This window comes from Macaca mulatta, chromosome 10 (genome assembly GCF_049350105.2).
Source record: "Macaca mulatta isolate MMU2019108-1 chromosome 10, T2T-MMU8v2.0, whole genome shotgun sequence".
Classification (NCBI taxonomy): Eukaryota; Metazoa; Chordata; class Mammalia; order Primates; family Cercopithecidae; genus Macaca; species Macaca mulatta.
Genome location: NC_133415.1, coordinates 83,759,505 through 83,779,423, shown reverse-complemented (window position 1 = coordinate 83,779,423; position 19,919 = coordinate 83,759,505). Strand labels below are relative to the sequence as shown.

General features: G+C 50.6%; 1 protein-coding gene across 1 annotated transcript; it reads left to right on the top strand.

Moving 5' to 3' along the window:
• The first annotated feature begins 232 nt into the window (after window positions 1-232).
• TRIB3 (tribbles pseudokinase 3) lies at window positions 233-18,178 on the top strand. The gene is made up of 4 exons (XM_001111877.5): window positions 233-565; window positions 6,828-7,118; window positions 11,598-11,890; window positions 16,821-18,178. Exons 2-4 carry the CDS (start codon window positions 6,828-6,830, stop codon window positions 17,311-17,313), a joined length of 1,077 nt encoding a protein of 358 aa, XP_001111877.3. The 5' UTR covers window positions 233-565; the 3' UTR covers window positions 17,314-18,178.
• Window positions 18,179-19,919: the final 1,741 nt, after the last annotated feature.

The window sequence follows — 19,919 nt, the reverse complement described above, 5'->3', positions numbered from 1 at the left end:
TAAGGCGGTGCTGGTAATGTGCTTTACAAAAGGGGAAGCACCCGGACAACAGTCACTGTTTGCTCTTTTGAGCACCATCCCGAGAAGGAGGAATGTTCTTCCCATTTCATAGGTGGGGAAAGTAAGGCTCAGAAAAGCAAATGTTTTTTTCCAAGGTGATAGGGAGAGTCCGTGGCTGGTGTCTGCACTGAGACCAGACAACCCTAGTGGGCCAACAAGGGCGGGGTCCCCAGGTGCAGCGGAGGAGAGAGGCCCTGGCGGAGCGCGCCCTGGCGGCGACCCGGAGAGGCGGGGCGCGGGGATGGTGCAATCCTGGGCCTGAGGGCATCAGACGGCGGCTGATTAGCTCAGGTTTACATCACCCAGGCTGGGAGCCGGGAGCGCACGAGACTCGCAGCGGAAGTGGGGGCGGCTCCGCACACGTCCGCTGTTAGGACCCGGGCCGGGCTGGAGCTGGACCGGGATCCCGAGCTCGGCAGCAGCGAAGCGGGCCGGCCCACCTGCTGGTACCCTAGAGGCTCTGAGCACCGGCGGCGCCAGGACCCACGCGGGACGGCAGGACAAGGTACTCGGCGGGGTGCGGACTGTGGACTTGCCCGGAGCCTGGGGGATTGGAGCGGGCGGCCGGGGAAGGGGCGCCGGGAGGCTCTGCGCCTCTGCGTGTTGCTGCGTGTTACGCGCGCACACACACAACACCCCTTTTAACAGACTCTGCCGTCGGGGGACACCCTGGGCCTAGTGCTCCCCCCGGGCTTCAGGTGACGCGGCCCCGCAGGGCGTGGGGTCGCCCGAGTTTGGCTGGGGAAGCCAGGGACGGAGGTGTCCGGCTGTCACCCCTAGAGGAGGGTGTGCGAGGGTCTGTTTTGCGTGAGTGTGGGACAGGGGAGTCGTGTGGTGAGGTGAGGGGCTTGTGGGGGGCACTGGAGGACTCTTTATGGGGGTGTCGGAGGATCTGCGGGGGATCTGCGGGGGTCCTCGGGAACCCGTAGGAGAGAGTTCTGGGTGAGGGTGGGTCCCGGGGACCTGTGCCTCCGGGGATGGTGAGAACTGTCTGGAGGGCTGGGCACTTGGTGGCAGGGGTTGGAGGTGCAGGGGACACGGCCGGGAGAGGGCTGGGTGGGGTGCCCTGGGAGCGAACTGAGCGAGTGGTGCGGGAGCCGAACGAGTGGGAGCGAAGTCGCAGCGCGGGATCCCCGGCCGGGCAGCGCCGCTGGTTTTTCCCGCTGCGTGGCTCCGGGTTTGCAGGTGGAAGGTGCGCGTGTGTTTGCGGTGTGTGCTGTGCCTGCAGACCGGGGAGGGCGGGGGACGACAGCCACCTCTTTCCCTCTGCCTCACCCCCTCCTGTCCCAGGGCCGCCCTTCAATTTCCGCTGAAACTTCTGACTGGGACACCGCCGCCTTTCGCTTTCGCTCCCGCTGAAGGGGGCCTGGCTGCGGGGGGCGGGGCGGGGGGTGGTGGGGCCGGCCTTGCTTGTGTAGACCATGGGTGTGATAGCTGGGAGGGCTGTGTGTGTGTGTGTGCGCGCTAACGCTTACCCGTGGAGGGCAAGGGTGTGTCACTTAATGTCTGTCTTCCCTGGATGTGTTGTCGCTGGCTGGCTTAGACAGTGTCTCAGGGGTGTGTGTACACCTGTGAGCGCGCGCACGCTTGATGTAACCCGCCCTCATTTCCCTGGGTCTCGAGTATGGCAGGAAACAGCAAGAGGTAGATATTAGGGGCTGCTTTCATTCCACAGCACAGATTCTATTCTGCAGTGTGGTCTGCAAAATGCCTTGCCCAAGATTTATAGACTCAGTTACCCCATCTGTCCCCATCTGGGTGGAGCTTATCCCAGGCCCCAACAGGCTCTGAGGGATGACTGGGGCCAAGGCAGCCTGGAGTACTGATGTGGCACAGGCCAGAGGGACTTCAGGCAGTCTCCTGCTGCACAGGGCACAAAGCATGTGCACGGCCAGGTAGCATCCTGCGGGACTCAGAACAGCCTTGAGACTGTTCTGTCATCCCAGCCTCGAACCTGGGGAGCTTTCTAAGACTCCCAAGGATGGTACTTAAGCATCTTGCTGTGAAGAACAACAGGATGAGTGCTAATAGTGACCATTTCCTGACACCTACCCTGCAACAGGTCTATAAGCTCTACGTGCTTCATTTGTTTTTTCATTTCATCATCACTAAAAACCTGTAAACTTTGCATCCTGTTCCCACTTTACAGGAACTGAGGCTCAGAAAGCTTGAGGAACTTGACCAGGGGTACCCCCCAGCTAGAAAGGGTCTGAGACAGGATTAGAACCCAGGAATATCTGACTAAGCCACTCCTTACTGCGTTCTTACCAAGCCAAAGTCATGACCTTTCACTCATGTGGGGAGACCTTCCCTTCCAAGGCAGCTCTTCCGTTTAGGAGCCGCGTACTTGGAGAGGTGGGCCTCTGTCTGGTAACTGACTCATGTTTCCCTGTTCATCCTGCCTTGAACTGTTGGGAAGGTCTTTCACCAGGCTGAGGTCCCTCTCGCACCAGTGCTCAGACCTGGGCATGCACATCCTTGGAATGGAGTTTAAGTGGGTGGGCAGATGGGTTCTAGAGAGAACCTTCCTGCCCTGACATGCCCTACTGCCCTCTCCTTCAGCCACCCCACACACAGTCACACAGCTGCGTGGATGGTGGCTTTCTTTTCATTTAACAGTTCACTCTGGAGATCCTTTCGATTAGGCTATAAACAGCGTCCTCAACCTTTTAAATGGCTGCAAATTTTTCCGTTGTGTGGATGAAGTATAATTTATGTAACTAGCCCTGTAATTATAGACAGCAAATTATTTCTGTCACAAGGGCTGCAGGATAACTTTGTATTTGCATGCTTACACAAGCACACTTCTACAGGATACATTCTAGCAATGGGATTAATTGCTGAATCAAAACTCACACACTTCATTTTTTTTGTTTGTTTGTCTTTTTGAGACATTCTCACTTTGTCACCCAGGCTAGAGTGCCTAACCATGGCTCACTGAAGTCTTTACCTTCTGGGGTCAAGTGATTCCCCTACTTCAACTTCCTGCATGGCTGGGACCACAGGTGTGTGCCATTATGACCAGATAATTTTTTTTTTCTTAGGGACAGAGTCTCGGTATGTTGCCTAGGCTGGTCTTGAACTCCTGGGCTCAAGTGATCTTCCTGCCTCAGCCTCCCAAAGTGCTGGGATTACAGGCATGAAGCACTGCACCCAGCCTGTTTTTCATTTTGATATTGTCAAAATGCACTCCTCGAAAGTTGCACCTTTTATTCCCCCACTAGCACTGTGTTCATTGTTAGTGGGTGCACTGCCACTATTCCACAGAATAAACCCACTTTTCATGATACTGCCAGGACATAACAGGTCTGAAATTAAACTTAAAATTTTTCTTCCATAGTCCCCAAAATAAGGGCTTCTCCTCCAGCTCAGGACATGTAGCCATCATCTCTTCTCATTGCAGGAGCCAAAAGCTGGACCTCACCTCGATTCCACCCTCTCCGTCAACCCCCATGTCCAATCAATCCAGTCCATCCAGTCTGCCACTGAGTCCTCTTGATCCTCCTCCTATGAGCCCTTAACTTCGTGTCTCCATCTAGCAACCCCCCTAGTCCAGGTCACCTTTTCCTGCCTGGACTCCTGCTTGTGCAGAACTCCTAGCTAGTCTCACTGCCTGTCTAGTACTTTCAAATCCACCCTAAAGACATGATGTTCCCCTGCTGAAAATCCTTCAGTAGCTCCCCACTGCCTTTGGAGAATTCCAAATCCTATTGTGTGTTAATTAGGATTAGGCTCAGCTGTAATATAGAAACAGCCACTTAATAGCTCAAATGAAATAGACGTTTCTTTCTTTTCTTTTTTTTCTTTTTTTGGGACAGTCTTGCTCTGTCACCAGGCTGGAGTGCTGTGGCAAGATCTCAGCTCACTACAACCTCTGCCTCCCGGGCTCAAGTGATTCTCCTGCCTCAGCCTCCTGAGTAGCTGGGATTATAGGCACCCGCCACCATGCCCAGCTAATTTTTGTATTTTTAGAAGAGATGCGGTTTCACCATGTTGGCCAAGATGGTCTCTATCTCCTGACCTTGTGATCCGCCTGCCTCGGCCTCCCAAAGTGCTGGGATTACAGGCGTGAGCCACCGCGCCCCGCCTATTTTTTTTTTTCTTTTTTAACTTTTCACTTTTTTTTGCAGTCAGGCTCATTCTCCAACATGTTGTTGGGGAACATGCAGCATGTTCTTTTGCCTCTTCCATCACCCCAGAACAGGGGTTACTGGACAGTGGCATCAACTTCCCCTGGGAACTGGATGGAAATGCAGATTCAGACCTTCTGAATAAGCTACTTTGGGAGTCGGGCCCAGCAGTATATGTGGAAACAGGCCTTCAGGTGATCTCAATGGTTGCTCAAGTTGGAGAACCACGACTCTCCATGGTCATGGAGAACCATGGTGACTCTCCATGTCACCTGGCTAACTCTGCCTCACTTTCAGGTCTCAGTGTAGATATCACCTCTTCTAGGAAGTCCTCTTTTGACCCACCAGCCCAGGAGAGAGGCCTCTCTGGGTTCCTAGAGGCCCACGCTTCTCTGTATAATAGGGCTGATCACACTGTACGTGACTTTTTCTTTGAGACAGAGTCTCACTCTGTCACCCAGGCTGGAGTGCAGTGGCACAAACATGGTTCACTGCAGCCTCAACCTCCCAGGCTCAAGCAATCTTACCACCTCAGCCTCCCAAGTAGCTGGGACTACAGGCATCCACCACCACACCCAGCTAATTAAAAAAAGTTTTTTTTGATAGAGACAGGGTCTCCCTATGTTGCCCAAGCTGGTGTTGAACTTTTGAGTTCAAGCAGTCTTCCCACCTTGGCCTTCCAAAGTGCTGGGATTACAGATGTGGGCCACTGCACCTAGTCTTGGATATGATTTTATGATTTCATCTGCCCTCCAAATTGACCGGAAGATCCTGATGGCAAGAATGCTGTCTAACCCACTTCTCTTCCCTAGCACCCAGTGTTAAGTGAGTGAACAAGATCATATCTCTCATCTGTGAATGTACTAGAGCCATGGATTACGAGATTAGTTGATCTTCTTTACTTTAATTTTTAGGAACAAGCTGGGTTTTCAAGCAGGTATTTATTTTCTTAAATGTAAATTTCTGATTAGGAAATACTTTTTTTTTGAGACAGAGTCTTACTCTATCACCCAGGCTGGAGTGTAGTGGCACAATTTCGGCTCACTGCAACCTCTGCCTCCTGGGTTCAAGCGATTCTCCTGCCTCAGCCTTCCCAGAAGCTGGGATTACAGGTGCGCGTCAGCATACCCGGCTAATTTTTTTTTTTCCCCGTGACGGAGTCTTGCTCTGTTGGCCAGGCTGGAGTGCACCAGGCAGTGGTGTGATCTCAGCTCACTGCAACCTCCACCTCCCAGGTTCAAGTGATTCTCCTGTCTCAGCCTCCCAAGTAGCTGGGATTACAGGCCCACACCACCACGCCTGGCTAATTTTTGCATTTTTAGTAGAGATGGGGTTTCACCATGTTTGCAGGTTGGTCTCAAACTCCTGACCACCGCCTCGGCCTCCCAAAGTGCGGCCGTGGGCTGTATTTTGGCGTTGCCTTGGTCACGTGCTGCTACCTGGGATTACAGGCATAAACCACTGCACCCAGCCTAATTTTTGTATTTTTTAGTAGAGACAGGGTTTCACCATGTTGGCCAGGCTGGTCTTGAACTCCCAGCCTCAAGATCTGCCCACTTCGGCCTCTCAAAGTGTTGGGATTACAGGCGTGAGCCACTGCGCCCAGCCAGGAAATACATTTACGTGGCTCAAATTCAAAACTATAAAAGTCGGCCAAACATGGTGACTCACATCTGTAATCCTAACACTTTGGGAGACTGAGGCAGGAGGATTGCTTGAGCTCAGATGAGACCATCCTGGGCAGCATAGGGAGACCCCATCTCTACAAAGAATAAAAAAATTAGCCAGGCATTATAGTGCATACCTGTATTCGAGCTACTTGGGAGGCTGAGGTGGGAGGATCACCTGAATGCTGAGGTCAAGGCTGCAAGTGAACTGTGATAGTAAGAGTCTCCTCCTAATCTTGTGCGTCCTTCCAGAGACAGAGATTATACATATTCAAAAATATATATACATATATACATTTTGTATATTATATATATAAATAATTATATATTTTATATATAATATATATAAAAAATATATACATATATAATATAACATATTTATATATATTCTTTTTTAACATAAATGCATAGCCAGGTGAGGTGGTTCACTCCTAGAGTCCCGGCTACTTAGGAAGCTGAGGTGGGAGGTTCACTTGAGGCCATGAGTTTGAGACCAGCCTGGGCAACAACATCTCTTGGGGGGAAAAAAAAAACCACCATAAAAGTATTCTATAATACATAACTCTGTGTTTGTCTTTCTTAATACATCTTAGAGATCAGTGCACATCAATATATAGAGAGTTTCCTTGTCCTTTTTCAGGGCTGTGTAGTATTCTGCTACATGGCTATACCATGAAGTTTTAACTAGCTTTCTACTGCCTGACATTTGGGATATTTCCTGCTTTTGCTGTTGGACACAAGGCTCTGATGAACAGCCTTTACTATATTTAATTTTTTGGTAAGAAGTTTAACTGGAGGATAAATTCCCAGAGGTGGGTCACCCAGTTAAGGGTATGTGACTTTGTCATTTTAACACACACTGCCAGATCACCCCCTATAAATGTTGGGCCATGTATGTGGGAGGATACAGCAGGGGAAAGGAGGGTCGCCAAGCAGTCTCACTCTACTGCTTTTCTCCCCTTTTTGCTAGATGCGAGCCACCCCTCTGGCTACTCCTGCAGGTTCCCTGTCCAGGAAGAAGCAGTTGGAGTTGGATGACAACTTAGACACCGAGCATCCCGTCCAGAAACGAGCTCGAAGTGGGCCCCAGCCCAGGCTGCCCCCCTGCCTGTTGCCCCTGAGCCCACCTCCTGCTCCAGATCGTGCAACTGCTGTGGCCACTACCTCCCGTCTTGGGCCCTATGTCCTCCTGGAGCCCGAGGGGGGCGGGCGGGCCTACCGGGCCCTGCACTGCCCTACAGGCACTGAGTATACCTGCAAGGTACGTGCCCATGGGCCACTGTCCCCCAGCATCACAGGAGGCCTGGAAAGGAGGCCTCCAAAGGATTGCCAGGGTACAGAGGGGTCCTTATGTTCATTCATTCTTGTGTTTAGTGGGGAAGCATCCAGTGACCCCCTGCTGGAGTGATACCAGATAGAAGTGGGAGATGGGAGTTGCAGGCAGGGGGAACAGCTGTTCAAAGGCCTAGAAAAGTGAGGGGATAGTACTTTAGAGAATGAAAAGGACTTATCTGTGGCCAGAGTGGAAAGGGTGTGCAGAAAGGGGCAGGAGATGAGGGCTGGCAGCAGCTGGTCATGAAGGTGTTAACAAGGGGCCTCCACTGGGCTGTGCAGAGCTACTGAAGATGTTTGCACAAGAGAAGGGTAGGGCATGGTAGACATCAAAACTCCTGGGACCCCGGAGGTGATTGAGCCTAACCCGTGGCCATTTTACAGATAGGAAGACTGAGATGAAGACAGGGGAAGGGCCATGCGTGAAGTCACGTAGCACTGGGCCTGGCTCCTGGGGTAAGGTAAGGGGTAGAAAAGTCTGAAGCTTCCTGGCCGAAACCAGGAAATGGACAGGATCAAGGCCCCTGAGGGTCAGCCCATGCAGGACACGGGCAAGTGACAGTCCAAGAGGACAGAGATGAGAAAAAAAAGTGTAACACAAGTACTATGTTGATTGTTTAGTGTGCACAATCTCTTAATCTTCACACAACGAATGAGGTGGTTACTATCATTGTGCCCATTTTACAGATAGAGGACACTGAGACTCAGAAAGCCGTGGTTACTTGCCACGTGACAGAGCCAGGTGGTATCAGAGCTGGGATTGGGCCCAGGAGGCTGAGCCCAGAGAGTCCTGTGCCTGTGCTAGGATAAGCGTTTCAGACACAATCAGGGCAGGCTGCCCTGGCAGGCAAGCATAAGGAAGACAAGGGGGACCTGGATACTCAATGGAGAGTAGCGGGGGCCTGGGTCCCTTGGGAATGCACAGAGAGGTGGAAGGACTTAAGCCTCCTCCTCCTGGGAGCAGCAGCAGAGCTTTGCTCTGTTGATGGAGATGCAGTGAGCAGCGGGGTAGATCCAGACGGAGTCCAGCTCCTAGCTTCACCTGGGCTCTTGTGCACAGATCTCCAGGGCTCTTAGCAGGTGCTGTAAGGAGCCCAGAACTCTGGGTCCCCCTCCTGCAGCATCACAGGTTCTTTTCCATTCTCCCTGGGGAGGTGAGTCCACGATGAGAGGAATAACCCAAGCAGGCTCAGGACAGAAGCGTCCTGCGTTCACAGGGCCCCGATTCTCCAGAAACATTTGGGAAAATCCACTGGAACATACTCATCCCCATGCCAGTGTGCACCACGGGTGCTGAACAGCCATTTCCACACTTCCTCAGCTTTTCTGGTCAGTGTGTAGAAAGATCAAACTCCTGTCTTTGTAAATTATCACCTTATTCATTAATTCAACACAATTTCATTGAGCACCCGTATTTGCCATGTACCCTGCTGTGGTTAAAAAACAAAGTTCTGTTCTCATCAAGCTGACATTCCAGTGGGAGATACAGACAATAAACAAAGTGAGTAAGTAAAATATGTGTCAGGTGACCGGGCGCGGTGGTTCACGCCTGTAATCCCAGCACTTTGGGAGGCTGAGGCAGGTGGATCACGAGGTCCAGAGTTCAAGACCAGCCTGGCCAATATGGTGAAACCCCATTGCTACTAAAAATACAAAAATTAGCCAGGCACGGTGGCAAGTGTCTGTAATCACAGCTACTAGTGAGGCTGAGGCAGGAGAATCACTTGAACCTGGGAGGCAGAGGTCGCAGTGAGCCGAGATTGCGCCACTGCCTTCCAGCCTGGGCGACAGAGCATGACTCCGTCTCAAAAGATAAATAAATAAATAAAATGTGTCAGGTAATCACAAGCACTATGGAGAAAAATAAAGCTGGGAATAGAGAGATCAGAGGACAAGGAGGGCAGGAGTGCAGGTGATTTTAGCAAGGGAGGTCCAGGAAATCCTCTCTGAGGGGTGACATTTGAGCAGTGACTTGAACAAATGGAAGGAGTCAGGCTTGCAGGTCTAGTGGAAGAGCATGCAGGCAGCAAGTGTGAGTGCACGGGAGCAGGAATGGGCTCGCCCCAACTACAAATAATAATCATCTCTGTTTTGGAGTTATTTCCCCCATGTCACCCCAACTTGTTTTTTGTTGGTGTGTTTTTGAGATGGAGTCTCACTCTGTCGCCCAGGCTGGAGTACAGTGGCATGATCTTGGCTCACTGCAACCTCCATCTCCCAGGTTCAAGTGATTCTCCTGCCTCAGCCTTCCGAATAGCTGGGATTACAGGCGTGAGCCACCGCGCCCAGCCCCAACTGGTTTTTAAAGTCAGGTACTTTAACTTTTTTTAATCATAGATTAAATATGTATGTGTCTTATTTATTTTTATTTGTGGCATAGTCAACATAACATGCAAAGGATTTAAAGTCAGACAAACCAAAGTGAGTATACTTGTTCTGCCACCAATTAGCTGCCTGGCTTCTAGTAAGTCACCTTCCTTTTCTGAACCCAGTCTTATCATTGGTAAAATGGGTCATACCTTTCAGGGCTAGGGTGAAGTTTTGCTGTAATGCCCACAGACGCCTAGCACATTTCCCATCAAGCTTGCCACCCTCATCACATGTCCTTTTTCCCCTCCCCATCCCTTTCTGGCTACGCTGATCTTTGGTTGGGTTTCTAGAGCAGGCCAAGCTGTTTCCGGCCTCAGGGCCTTTGCACTGTCTGTGCCCCTACTCAGAAAGCTTATTCCATGAGCATCTCTGAATCATTCAGATCACTTTCCCAGAGTCCCTCCTGGGGGACTCTGGGAAATAAAGTCCCATACTTTCTTTCTTTTTTTCTTTTTTTTTTTTTGAGAGGGAGTCTTGCTGTGTCACCCAGGCTGGAGTGCAGTGGCGCAATCTTGGCTCACTGCAAGCTCCATCTCCCGGGTTCACGCCATTCTCCTGCCTCAGCCTCCCAAGTAGCTGGGACTACAGGCGCCCGCCACCACGTCCGGCTAATTTTTTGTATTTTTAGTAGAGATGGGGTTTCACCGTGTTAGCCAGGATGGTCTCAATCTTCTGACCTTGTGATCCGCCTGCCTCGGCCTCCCAAAGTGCTGGGATTACAGGCGTGAGCCACTGCGCCCGGCTTCTGAGCCATATTTTCTAAAATGGGTGCCCCCTTCCAAAATAATCCATTCCAGGCCAGGTACAATGGCTCACGCCAGCTCAGGTCGAGGCAGGCAGATCACCTGAAGTCAGGAGTTCGAGACTATCCTGGCCAACATGGTAAAACCCTGTCTCTATTAAAAATACAAAAAATTAGCCAGGCATGGTGGTAGGTGCCTGTAATCCCAGCTACTCGGGAGGCTGAGGCAGGAGAATCTCTTGAACCCGGGAGGCGGAGGTTGCAGTGAGCTGAGATCACACCACTGCACTCCAGCCTGGGCAACAAGAGCGATCTCCGTCTCAAAAAACAAAAAACAAACCAAAAAAACACCTCTATTCCAGCATCTTTCTTTGTTCCTTTGCAATGCTTATCAGCATTTGTCAATATTTAGTTTCTGGGCATGTTTGCATGGCCTCCCAGCGGGCACCGGAGAGCAGAGCCCATGGCTGTCAGTCCTGCTGGACATGTGGCTGGCCCACACAGGCCCAGGGCCAGCATACTGACTGAATGAAAGGGTGGGTGGACAGTCAAGTGTAGAGGACAGGAGCTGTGATGGTGATGAGCATCAGGTGCCTTCTGCATCATCTGCCCTCCTGGATTCCTCCTGCTTTGAGGGTTATTTTTCTGTTTGGGTGACCTGTTACTTTTCATTTATCTGATGTTTGAGGCCATATAGCCTAGCAGTTAAGAGCACAGACCAAAGGCCGGGTGCGGTGGCTCACACCTGTAATCCCAGCCTTTTGGAAGGCTGAGGCGGGAGGATCACCTGAGGTCAGGAGGATCACCTGAGGTCAGGAGTTTGAGACCAGCTTAGCCAACATGGTGAAACCCCATCTCTACTAAAAATACAAAAATTAGCTGGGTGTGGTGGCACACGCCTGTAATCCCAGCTACACGGGAGGCTGAAGCAGGAGAATCACTTGAATCCAGGAGGCGGAGTTTACAGTGAGCTGAGATTGCGCCACTGCGCTCCAGCCTGGGTGACAGAGCCAGACTCCGTCTCAAAAAACAAAAAAGCACAGACAATGGAGTGCATAGGCTCAAATCCCAGCTGTGCTGCCTGCTGGCTGTGTGGCCTCTCAGCTTCCTTAACTGTAAAATGGAGTGAGTCATCCTACTTACAGGGTGGGGTCAGGGCTGAATGACTCGGGAAGTGAAGCGCTTAGTGCAATGCCTAGCACATGGTAGCACAGCTAGGCCAGCTGTGACTGTTTGCAATGCCAGCCTCAGCTCCCGGGAGTCCCCAGCTGTGCTCACACCATTCTCTGCCCACAGGTGTACCCCATCCATGAGGCCCTAGCCGTGCTGGAGCCCTATGCGCGGCTGCCCCCGCACAAGCATGTGGCTCAGCCCACTGAGGTCCTGGCTGGTACCCAGCTCCTCTATGCCTTTTTCACTCGGACCCACGGAGACATGCACAGCCTGGTGCGAAGCTGCCGCCGCATCCCTGAGCCTGAGGCTGCTGTGCTCTTCCGCCAGATGGCCACCGCCCTGGCACACTGTCACCAGCACGGTCTGGTCCTGCGTGATCTCAAGCTGTGTCGCTTTGTCTTCACTGACTGTGAGAGGTGAGTGTGGTTGCAGAGCCCCAGCCACAGACACACCCAGGGGGTGGGCCATGATGGAGAGAAACCGAGGCCCAGGAAGGCAAAGTAACTTAGGCAAGAAGTGGAGAGGCTGGAGTAACTAGCAGCCCCTGTCTAGTTCCCTGAGAAGAGTTGACTGAGGCCAGGTGCAGTGGCTCAGGTCTTTAATCCCAGCACTTTGGGAGGCAGAGGTGGGTGGATCACTTGAAGTCAGGAGCTCAAGACCAGCCTGGCAAACTTGGTGAAAGTCCGTCTCTACTAAAAATATAAAACTTAGCCGAGTGTGGTGGTGCACACCTGTAATCCTAGCTACTCGGAGGGCTGAGGCAGGAGAACTGCTTGAACCTGGGAGACAGATGTTGCCGTGAGCCAAGATCATGCCACTGCACTCCATCCTGGGCAACAGAGTGAGACGCCATCTCAAAAAAAAACAAAAACAGAAACAAAAAAAAGAGTTGACTCAGTCCTCTTGGGAGCCCCTTTGGAAGGCTGGGATGGAGCACTGAGATGTGAAAGTCATAGTAGCTGACAGTGATGAAGGCATCGCCACATTATCTAATGAGGTCTTCCATCCTTACACACATGAGGCAGGTGCTATTATTATTCTCATATGATCAAGGAAACTGAGGCCCAGAGAACTCAAGTAACTTGCCCAAGATCCCATAGCAAAATAAGTGGTAGAGCTGGGATTTGAACCTAGATCTGACTCCAGAGCCTGGGTCTTAATTCAATCTGAGCGTGAGAGGCAGGGGGCCTGGCTGGGCTTACCAACTGACTTTGGGTGACCTAGTGTCTCCGAGCCTCAGTTTCTCCATTGGTAGGGAAAAGGGCTGGATTGTTAGGGTGTTTTCAGGATTCTAAGACCACAGCCAAAACATGGTCTGAGGTTCCCCACACGGGCACTTTTTCTGTGAAACTGAGAATTAGCACTTTTTGGTTAAAAGATAATCTTCCTTCTCTAGGTTGGGATGCTAAGAATTTTTTTTTTTAATTGAGACAGAATCTCACTCTGTCACCCAGGCTGGAATGCTATGGTGTGATCTTGGCTCACTGCAACCTCTGCTGCCCAGGTTCAAGTAATACTCCTGCCTCAGCCTCCCAAATAGCTGGGACTACAGGCATGTGCCACCGTGCCCGGGGTTTTGCCATTTTGGCCAAGCTGGTCTCGAACTCTTGACCTTAGGTGATCCGCCTGCCTCAGCCTCCCAAAGTGCTGGGATTACAGGTGTGAGCTACTGTACCTGACCTAGATGCTAAGGAAACATTTTAAAAGATAATTCTGGGGAGAAGGGCAGAGAGACTCGCCTCCTGTTCCGTCTCCAGACTCCTGGGGGCAGTCAAGATGTGCCAGGGAGTGCACTAAGCTGCCAGTTACACAGGAGTTTTCTGTGGAGAAAGGAGTGTGACCCCATTGCATTTTCAAAAACTTTTTATCTTGAAATAATTTTAGACTTTTAGAAAACCTACAAAAATAGTTCAAAGAGTTTCTATATATCCTTTAACCAGTGTCCTCCAATGTTAACACCTGACATAGCTATGGTACAATTACCCAAACTAAGAAATCAACTTTGGTAGAGTACTATTAACTAAGCCACAGATTTATTCCAATTTCCTGAGTTTCCCACTAACACCCCTTGCTGTGCAGGATACAGTGAGGATCCTAATTTAGTCGTCAGTGGTTTCCTTGGTCTCTTCCAATCTGAGACAGTTCCTCAGTCTTTCCCTATCTTTGATGACCCATGACCTTGACACTTTTTTTTTTGAAACAGGGTCTCACTCTGTCACCCAGGCTGGAGTGCAGTGGTGTGATCACAGCTCACTGCAGCCTCGATCTCCTGGGCTCAAGTGATCCTCCCACCTCAGCCTCCTGAGTAGCTAGTTCTACAGGTGTGTGCCACCCCGCCTGGCTAATTGAGATGGGGTCTTGCCTGGGCTGGTCTCGGACTCCTGAGCTCAAGCAATCTGCCTGCCTCGGCCTCCCAAAATGCTGGGATTATAGGTGTGAGCCAACGCTCCTGGCTATAACTTTGAGATTTTTGAAGAGTACTGATCAGTTACTTTGTATGTCCCTCCATTTGGATTTGATTGATGTTTTCTCATAGTTAGACTGCAGTTATATATTTTTGGCAAGAACAACACAGAATTGATAGGCCCCTCTCCACATCGTATCAGGAGATGCTTGAGTTGATAGTCATCACTGTGTTGTAACCTTGATCACTTGGTTAGAGTAGGACCTGCCAGGTTTCTCTACTGTAAAGTTCCTAATTTACCCTTTGTAATTGACAGATACCTTGGGGGGAGGTAAGCTAAGCATATAAATATCCTGTTTTTCCTCAACTTTCACCCACTAATTTTAGCAGCCATCTATATGGCCTATAGCAGTTATTATTGTGTGTTTGCCTAAGTCTGATTTTCTTTTTCTTTTATTTTCTTTTCTTTTCTTTTATTTTTTCTGAGACAGAGTCTCGCTCTGTTGCCCAGGTTGGAGTGCAGTGGCACGATCTCGGCTCACTGCAACCTCCACCTCCTGGGTTCAAGTGAGTGACTCAGCCTCTTGAGTAGCTGGGATTACAGGCGCACACCACCACGCTTGGCTAATTTTTGTGTTTTTGGTAGAGATGGGGTTTTGCCATGTTGGCCAGGCTGGTCTCCAACTCCTCAAGTGATTCGCCTGCCTCGGCCTCCCAAAGTGCTGGGATTATAGCCATGGGCCGCTGCGCCCGGCCCCTAAGGCTGATTTGCTGTTAATGTTTCCTTCTACATTTTGTATTAAAATAAGCAGGCCTTTTTTAAAGAAGTAAAATTTATAATGATTTGTAAGCTAGTACATGACTTCAAACACATTTTAAGCTTAGGGGAGATACAACTGCCCCAGACCTACTGGAGGAGAGAGCGTGCTTCCTGCTCTTTTCAAGAAGTCATTTGATGGCTCACACCTGTAATTCCAGGGCTTCGCGAGGCCAAAGTAGGAGGATTGCTTGAACCCAGGAGTTCGAGGCCAGTCTAGGCAACATAGCAAGACCCCATCTGTACAAAAAAATTTAGAAAAATTAGCCAGGTGTGGTGATGCACACCTGTGATCCCAGTTACTTGGGAGGCGGAGGCAGGAGGATCGCTTGAGCCCAGAAGTTCCAGGCTGCAGTGAGCTAGGACTGCACCACTGCACTACAGCCTGGGTGACAGAGTGAGACCCTGTCTCTAAAGAAAAAAAAAGAAGGGGCCAGGCGTGGTGGCTCATGCCTGTAATCCCAACACTTTGGGAGGCCGAGGCAGGCAGATCACGAGGTCAGAAGATCGAGACCATCCTAGCTAACACAGTGAAACCCCATCTCTACTAAAAATACTAAAAAAAAAAAAAAATTAGCTGGGCATGGTGGCAGGTGCCTGTGGTCCCAGCTACTCGGGAGGCTGAGGCGGGAGAATGGCATGAACCTGGGAGGCAGAGCTTGCAGTGAGCCGAGATTGCACCACTGCACTCCAGCCTGGGCGACGGAGCGAGACTCCATCTCAAAAAAAAAAAAAAGAAAAATCACATGAGAGTCATTGGTAGAAGAGGGACCGTAAGTTAGATAGACCTGTGTTTAAATCCTGGGTTCTGCTTCTTACCTGCTTTTTGGCCCTTAGCAAATGACTTCACCTGCTTGAGCCTTTGTTTCTTCATCTGTAAAATGGGCTAATAATGCTGACACTCTTTGTCCCCCAATACTGTGATTCATAGGATTGGTCAGTATTTGTGAAATGCCACTGGACACCCAGGAAATAGTGGAAGTAGGGCCATAAAGGAAAAACTAATAGCAGTGGTAATAGAATGATTACTATTAAAGTCATCTTAGAGTGCTCCATAGGAGTTGTTTAAAGTAAAAATTGCAAATGGCAGGACAAACTTTTTTTTTTTTTTTTGAGATAGGGTCTCACTCTGTCGCCGAGGCCAGAGTGCAGTGGCGTGATCTCGGCTCACTGCAACCTCTGCCTCCTGGGCTCAAGCGATACTCTCCTGCCTCAGCCTCCCAAGTAGCTGGGACTACAGGTGCGAATCACTATGCCTGCTAATTTTTATATTTTTTGTAAAGATAGGTTTTCACCGTGTTGCCCAGGCTGGTCTTGAACTTCTGAACTCAAGCTATCCCCCTACCTCGACCTCCCAAAGTGCTAGGATTACAGGCATGAGCCACCGCGCCCAGCCTTATACACACTTTCTTTTTGCCCTGCTTACCTGTTTGTGTTTTTTATAGAAACTGGTTGCCAATATTTTTTAAATGGGGACTTTTTCATTAAAATACAAGTCCTGGCTTCTCTTTGGGAAAAGAATGGGAACGTGGGGCCATCTTGGGAACTACGAGAGCGGGTCACAGCACTGGCTCTGGGTATCTGCCAGCCAGGGTTCCCATCCCAGGCCAATTCTCTAGAGCTGTAAAATGGTGTCCTCCTTGCAGGTTGTAGCCAGGATAGAATGAGATAAGCCAGGTAATGAGAGGCCAAGGGCCAGGAACACAGCAGAAACTCGATAAACCCTAGAATGCATTGTTAGTGGTACCCTTTTTAGGCAGGGCTTGTGCTAAGATGTCTGGCACACTTCCTGTTTCTCTCATTTTATTACCTGCCTGGACCCTAAGTTTGTATCTGGTTTAAGAGAGGCTTAACCCTCTCAGCCCCATCAGGCTCCTCCCCATGGGACTGTTGAAAAATGTATTTCTTTCAGAATTTTTCGTTTAAATGTAATTGCTTTGTGGCCTTAAATGACTTAACCTCTCTGAGCCTGGGCTTGGTTATCTATAAAACAGGATCAGATATCACAGGACTGTCAAAGGCCAGCAGGCGCTTGGAAAGTGGGTACCGCTAGGGTGACAGTATGGGGTGGTGGCATGGGGGTTCTGGGTAGGACCTGACCCTTCAGTGTCTCCCCATGTCCCAGGAAGAAGCTGGTGCTGGAGAACCTGGAGGACGCCTGTGTGCTGACTGGGCCGGATGATTCCCTGTGGGACAAGCACGCGTGCCCAGCCTACGTGGGACCTGAGATACTCAGCTCACGGGCATCATACTCAGGCAAGGCAGCAGATGTCTGGAGCCTGGGCGTGGCGCTCTTCACCATGCTGGCAGGCCACTACCCCTTCCAGGACTCAGAGCCTGTCCTGCTCTTTGGCAAGATCCGCCGCGGGGCCTACGCCTTGCCTGCAGGCCTCTCAGCCCCTGCCCGCTGTCTGGTTCGCTGCCTCCTTCGTCGGGAGCCAGCTGAGCGGCTCACAGCCACAGGCATCCTCCTGCACCCCTGGCTGCAAGAGGACCCCATCCCCTCAGCCCCAACCAGATCCCATCTCTGGGAGGCTGACCAGGTGGTCCCTGATGGACCGGGGCCGGACGAAGCCAGGGAAGAGGAGGGAGACAGAGAAGTGGTTCTGTATGGCTAGGGCCACCCTACTACATGCTCGGCTGCCAACAGTGGATTGAGTTTGGGGTGGCTCCAAGCCTTCTCCTGCCTCTGAACTGAGCCAAACCTTCAGTGCCTTCCAGAAGGGAGAAAGGCAGAAGCCCGTGTGGAGTGTGCTGTGTACACATCTGCTTTGTTTCACACATAGGCAATTCCTGCTTGGGTGCTTATCAAGTGCCAAGACCTGTTCTAGGTGCTGGGAATACAGCAGTGAGCAAAGGGGACGATACTCCCTGCTCACAGAGATGACAAACTGGCATTCTTGAGCTGACAGCACTTTCCCATGACCATAGGTCATTGTCTACACTGGGTACACTTTGTACCAGTGTCGGCCTCCACTGATGCTGGTGCTCAGGCACCTTTGTCCAAGGACAATCCCTTTCACAAACAAACCAGCTGCCTTTGTATCTTGTACCTTTTCAGAGAAAGGGAGGTATCCCTGTGCCAAAGGCTCCAGGCCTCTCCCCTGCAACTCAGGACCCAAGCCCAGCTCACTCTGGGACCCATGTTCCCAGCATCACTGTCCTCTTGATTGAGAGATTCTCCTTCCAGGCCTAAGCCTGGGATTTGGGCCAGAGATAAGAATCCAAACTATGAGGCTAGTTCTTGTCTAACTCAAGAATGTTCTGGAATGAGGGTTCAGGCCTGTCAACCATGGGGTTTCTGACCTGAGCACCAAGGTTGAGGGACAGGATTAGGCAGGGTCTGTCCTGTGGCCACCTGGAAAGTCCCAGGTGGGACTGTTCTGGGGACACTTGGGGTCCACAATCCCAGGTCCATACTCTAGGTTTTGGATACTGTGAGTATGTATTTTTACCTGTGCCTAATAAAGGAGAATTATGAAATAATTTTATTTTTCTAGGCGATTTCTTCCATCCTTTCCAACCATCTCTTACCAATTTTCCCTGCCTTCAAAACTGACCCCCATGGAGAAAGGCCATAGAATTGTGTCACAACCTGGGCTGAGTGGTTTGTGATAACAGATTACCCGGAGCCCGGCGGGTCTTCCTGCACTCCCTCTGTTTCTTCTGGCAGCAGCAGTGTCTCTATTAGGGTACTTTCTGAGTCAAAATGGCTTCAACAAGATGGAAATACGTTTCACAGAAAGCAATAAGTCAGCACATAGGGTGGGCTTCAGTGCTGGTCCATTCAACTCCCAAAGCTGTGGGCAGGGACCCCGGCTCTCCAGGCTCCTTCTGTCTCTTGGCTGTATTGTCCCTTGAGACTGCTGGCCCAATGGCTACAGCAGGTGTCACATTAAAGAGGCCCGTGACCAGAGGAAGAAGCCAGGGGTCACTGTAATACCTGAGAACTCAGAACTCTGGAGTTAGGCTGCCCAGAATTAAATCCTGGCTCCAGCACTCAATAGCTGTTTGACCCTTGGCAAGTTTCTTAACCACTCTGTGCCTCAGATTCTTCATCTGCAAAATGGGGGACAACGATATTACCTAACTTATGAGAACTGAATGACTTATTTTGTGTAAAGCAATTAGAACAAGCAGCGCCTGGCACAATAAGCCCACAATAAAAGTTACTCCTGGCTGGGCGTGGTGGCTCACGCCTGTAATCCCAGCACTTTGGGAGGCCAAGGTGGGCAGATCACGAGGTCAGGAATTTGAGACCAGCCTGACCAACATGGTGAAACCCCATCTCCCCATCTCTACTAAAAACACAAAAATTAGCTGGGCGTGGTGGTGCATGCCTTTAGTCCCAGCTACTCGGGAGGCTGAGGCAGGAGAATCACTTGAACCCAGGAGGTGCAGTGAACCGAGATCGCACCACTGCACCCCAACCTGGGCAATAAAGCGAGACTCTGTCTCAAAAAAAAAAAAAAAAAAAAGTTGCTCCCACATCTCTTTCTTGGGATGGAGGAAGCTTTCTCAGAAGCGCTCCTGACTGACTTTCCCACACTTCTCATTGGTCAGAACTGCATCACTTGCCGTTTCTGACCAATCACCAGCTTACTTTCGTGGGACACAGGCTTACACTAACCATGGCACTGCTCGAGCTGTAGGTGGAGCTCGTGCATCATATGGAGGGGGAGTGATTACGGAGCAAAACCAGGTTCAAAGAGGGAGGAGATCGTAGGGAAAATAATGTGCAGAAGTGCAGAGGCCCAGCCAACAGCCTGCTAACTGCAGATACTCGAGAGCCGCCACTCTGGATAATTGAGCTAAATAAAATCGTTGTGTTTTTTTGTTTGTTTGTTTTGTTTTTGTTTTGTTTTGTTTTTTGAGACAGAGTCTCACTCTGTCACCCAGGCTGGAGTGCAGTGGCGTGATCTCGGCCCTCTGCAACCTCTGCCTCCCAGATTTTCAAACGATTCTTCTGCCTCAGCCTCCCGAGTAGCTGGGATTACAGGTACACGCCACTACACCCGGCTAATTTTTATATTTTTAGTAGAGACGAGGGTTTTGCCATGTTGGCCAGGCTGGTCTCCAACTCCTGACCTTAGGTGATCCGCCCACCTCGGCCTCCCAAAGTGCTGGGATTACAGGCACGAGCCACCACACCAGGCCAATCATTGTGATTTTAAGTCACTAAGTTTGAGGCTATTTTGTTTTACAGCAAAAGCTAACCGATGCA

What these genes read in the sequence shown, in the direction of transcription:
- TRIB3 (XM_001111877.5), top strand. Translation starts at nt 6,828, where the DNA reads ATGCGAGCCACCCCTCTGGCTACTCCTGCAGGTTCCCTGTCCAGGAAG. An exon ending in GCACTGAGTATACCTGCAAG is followed by an intron (nt 7,119 to 11,597) that starts GTACGTGCCCAT and finishes CTCTGCCCACAG; the next exon opens with GTGTACCCCATCCATGAGGC. An exon ending in GTCTTCACTGACTGTGAGAG is followed by an intron (nt 11,891 to 16,820) that starts GTGAGTGTGGTT and finishes CCCATGTCCCAG; the next exon opens with GAAGAAGCTGGTGCTGGAGA.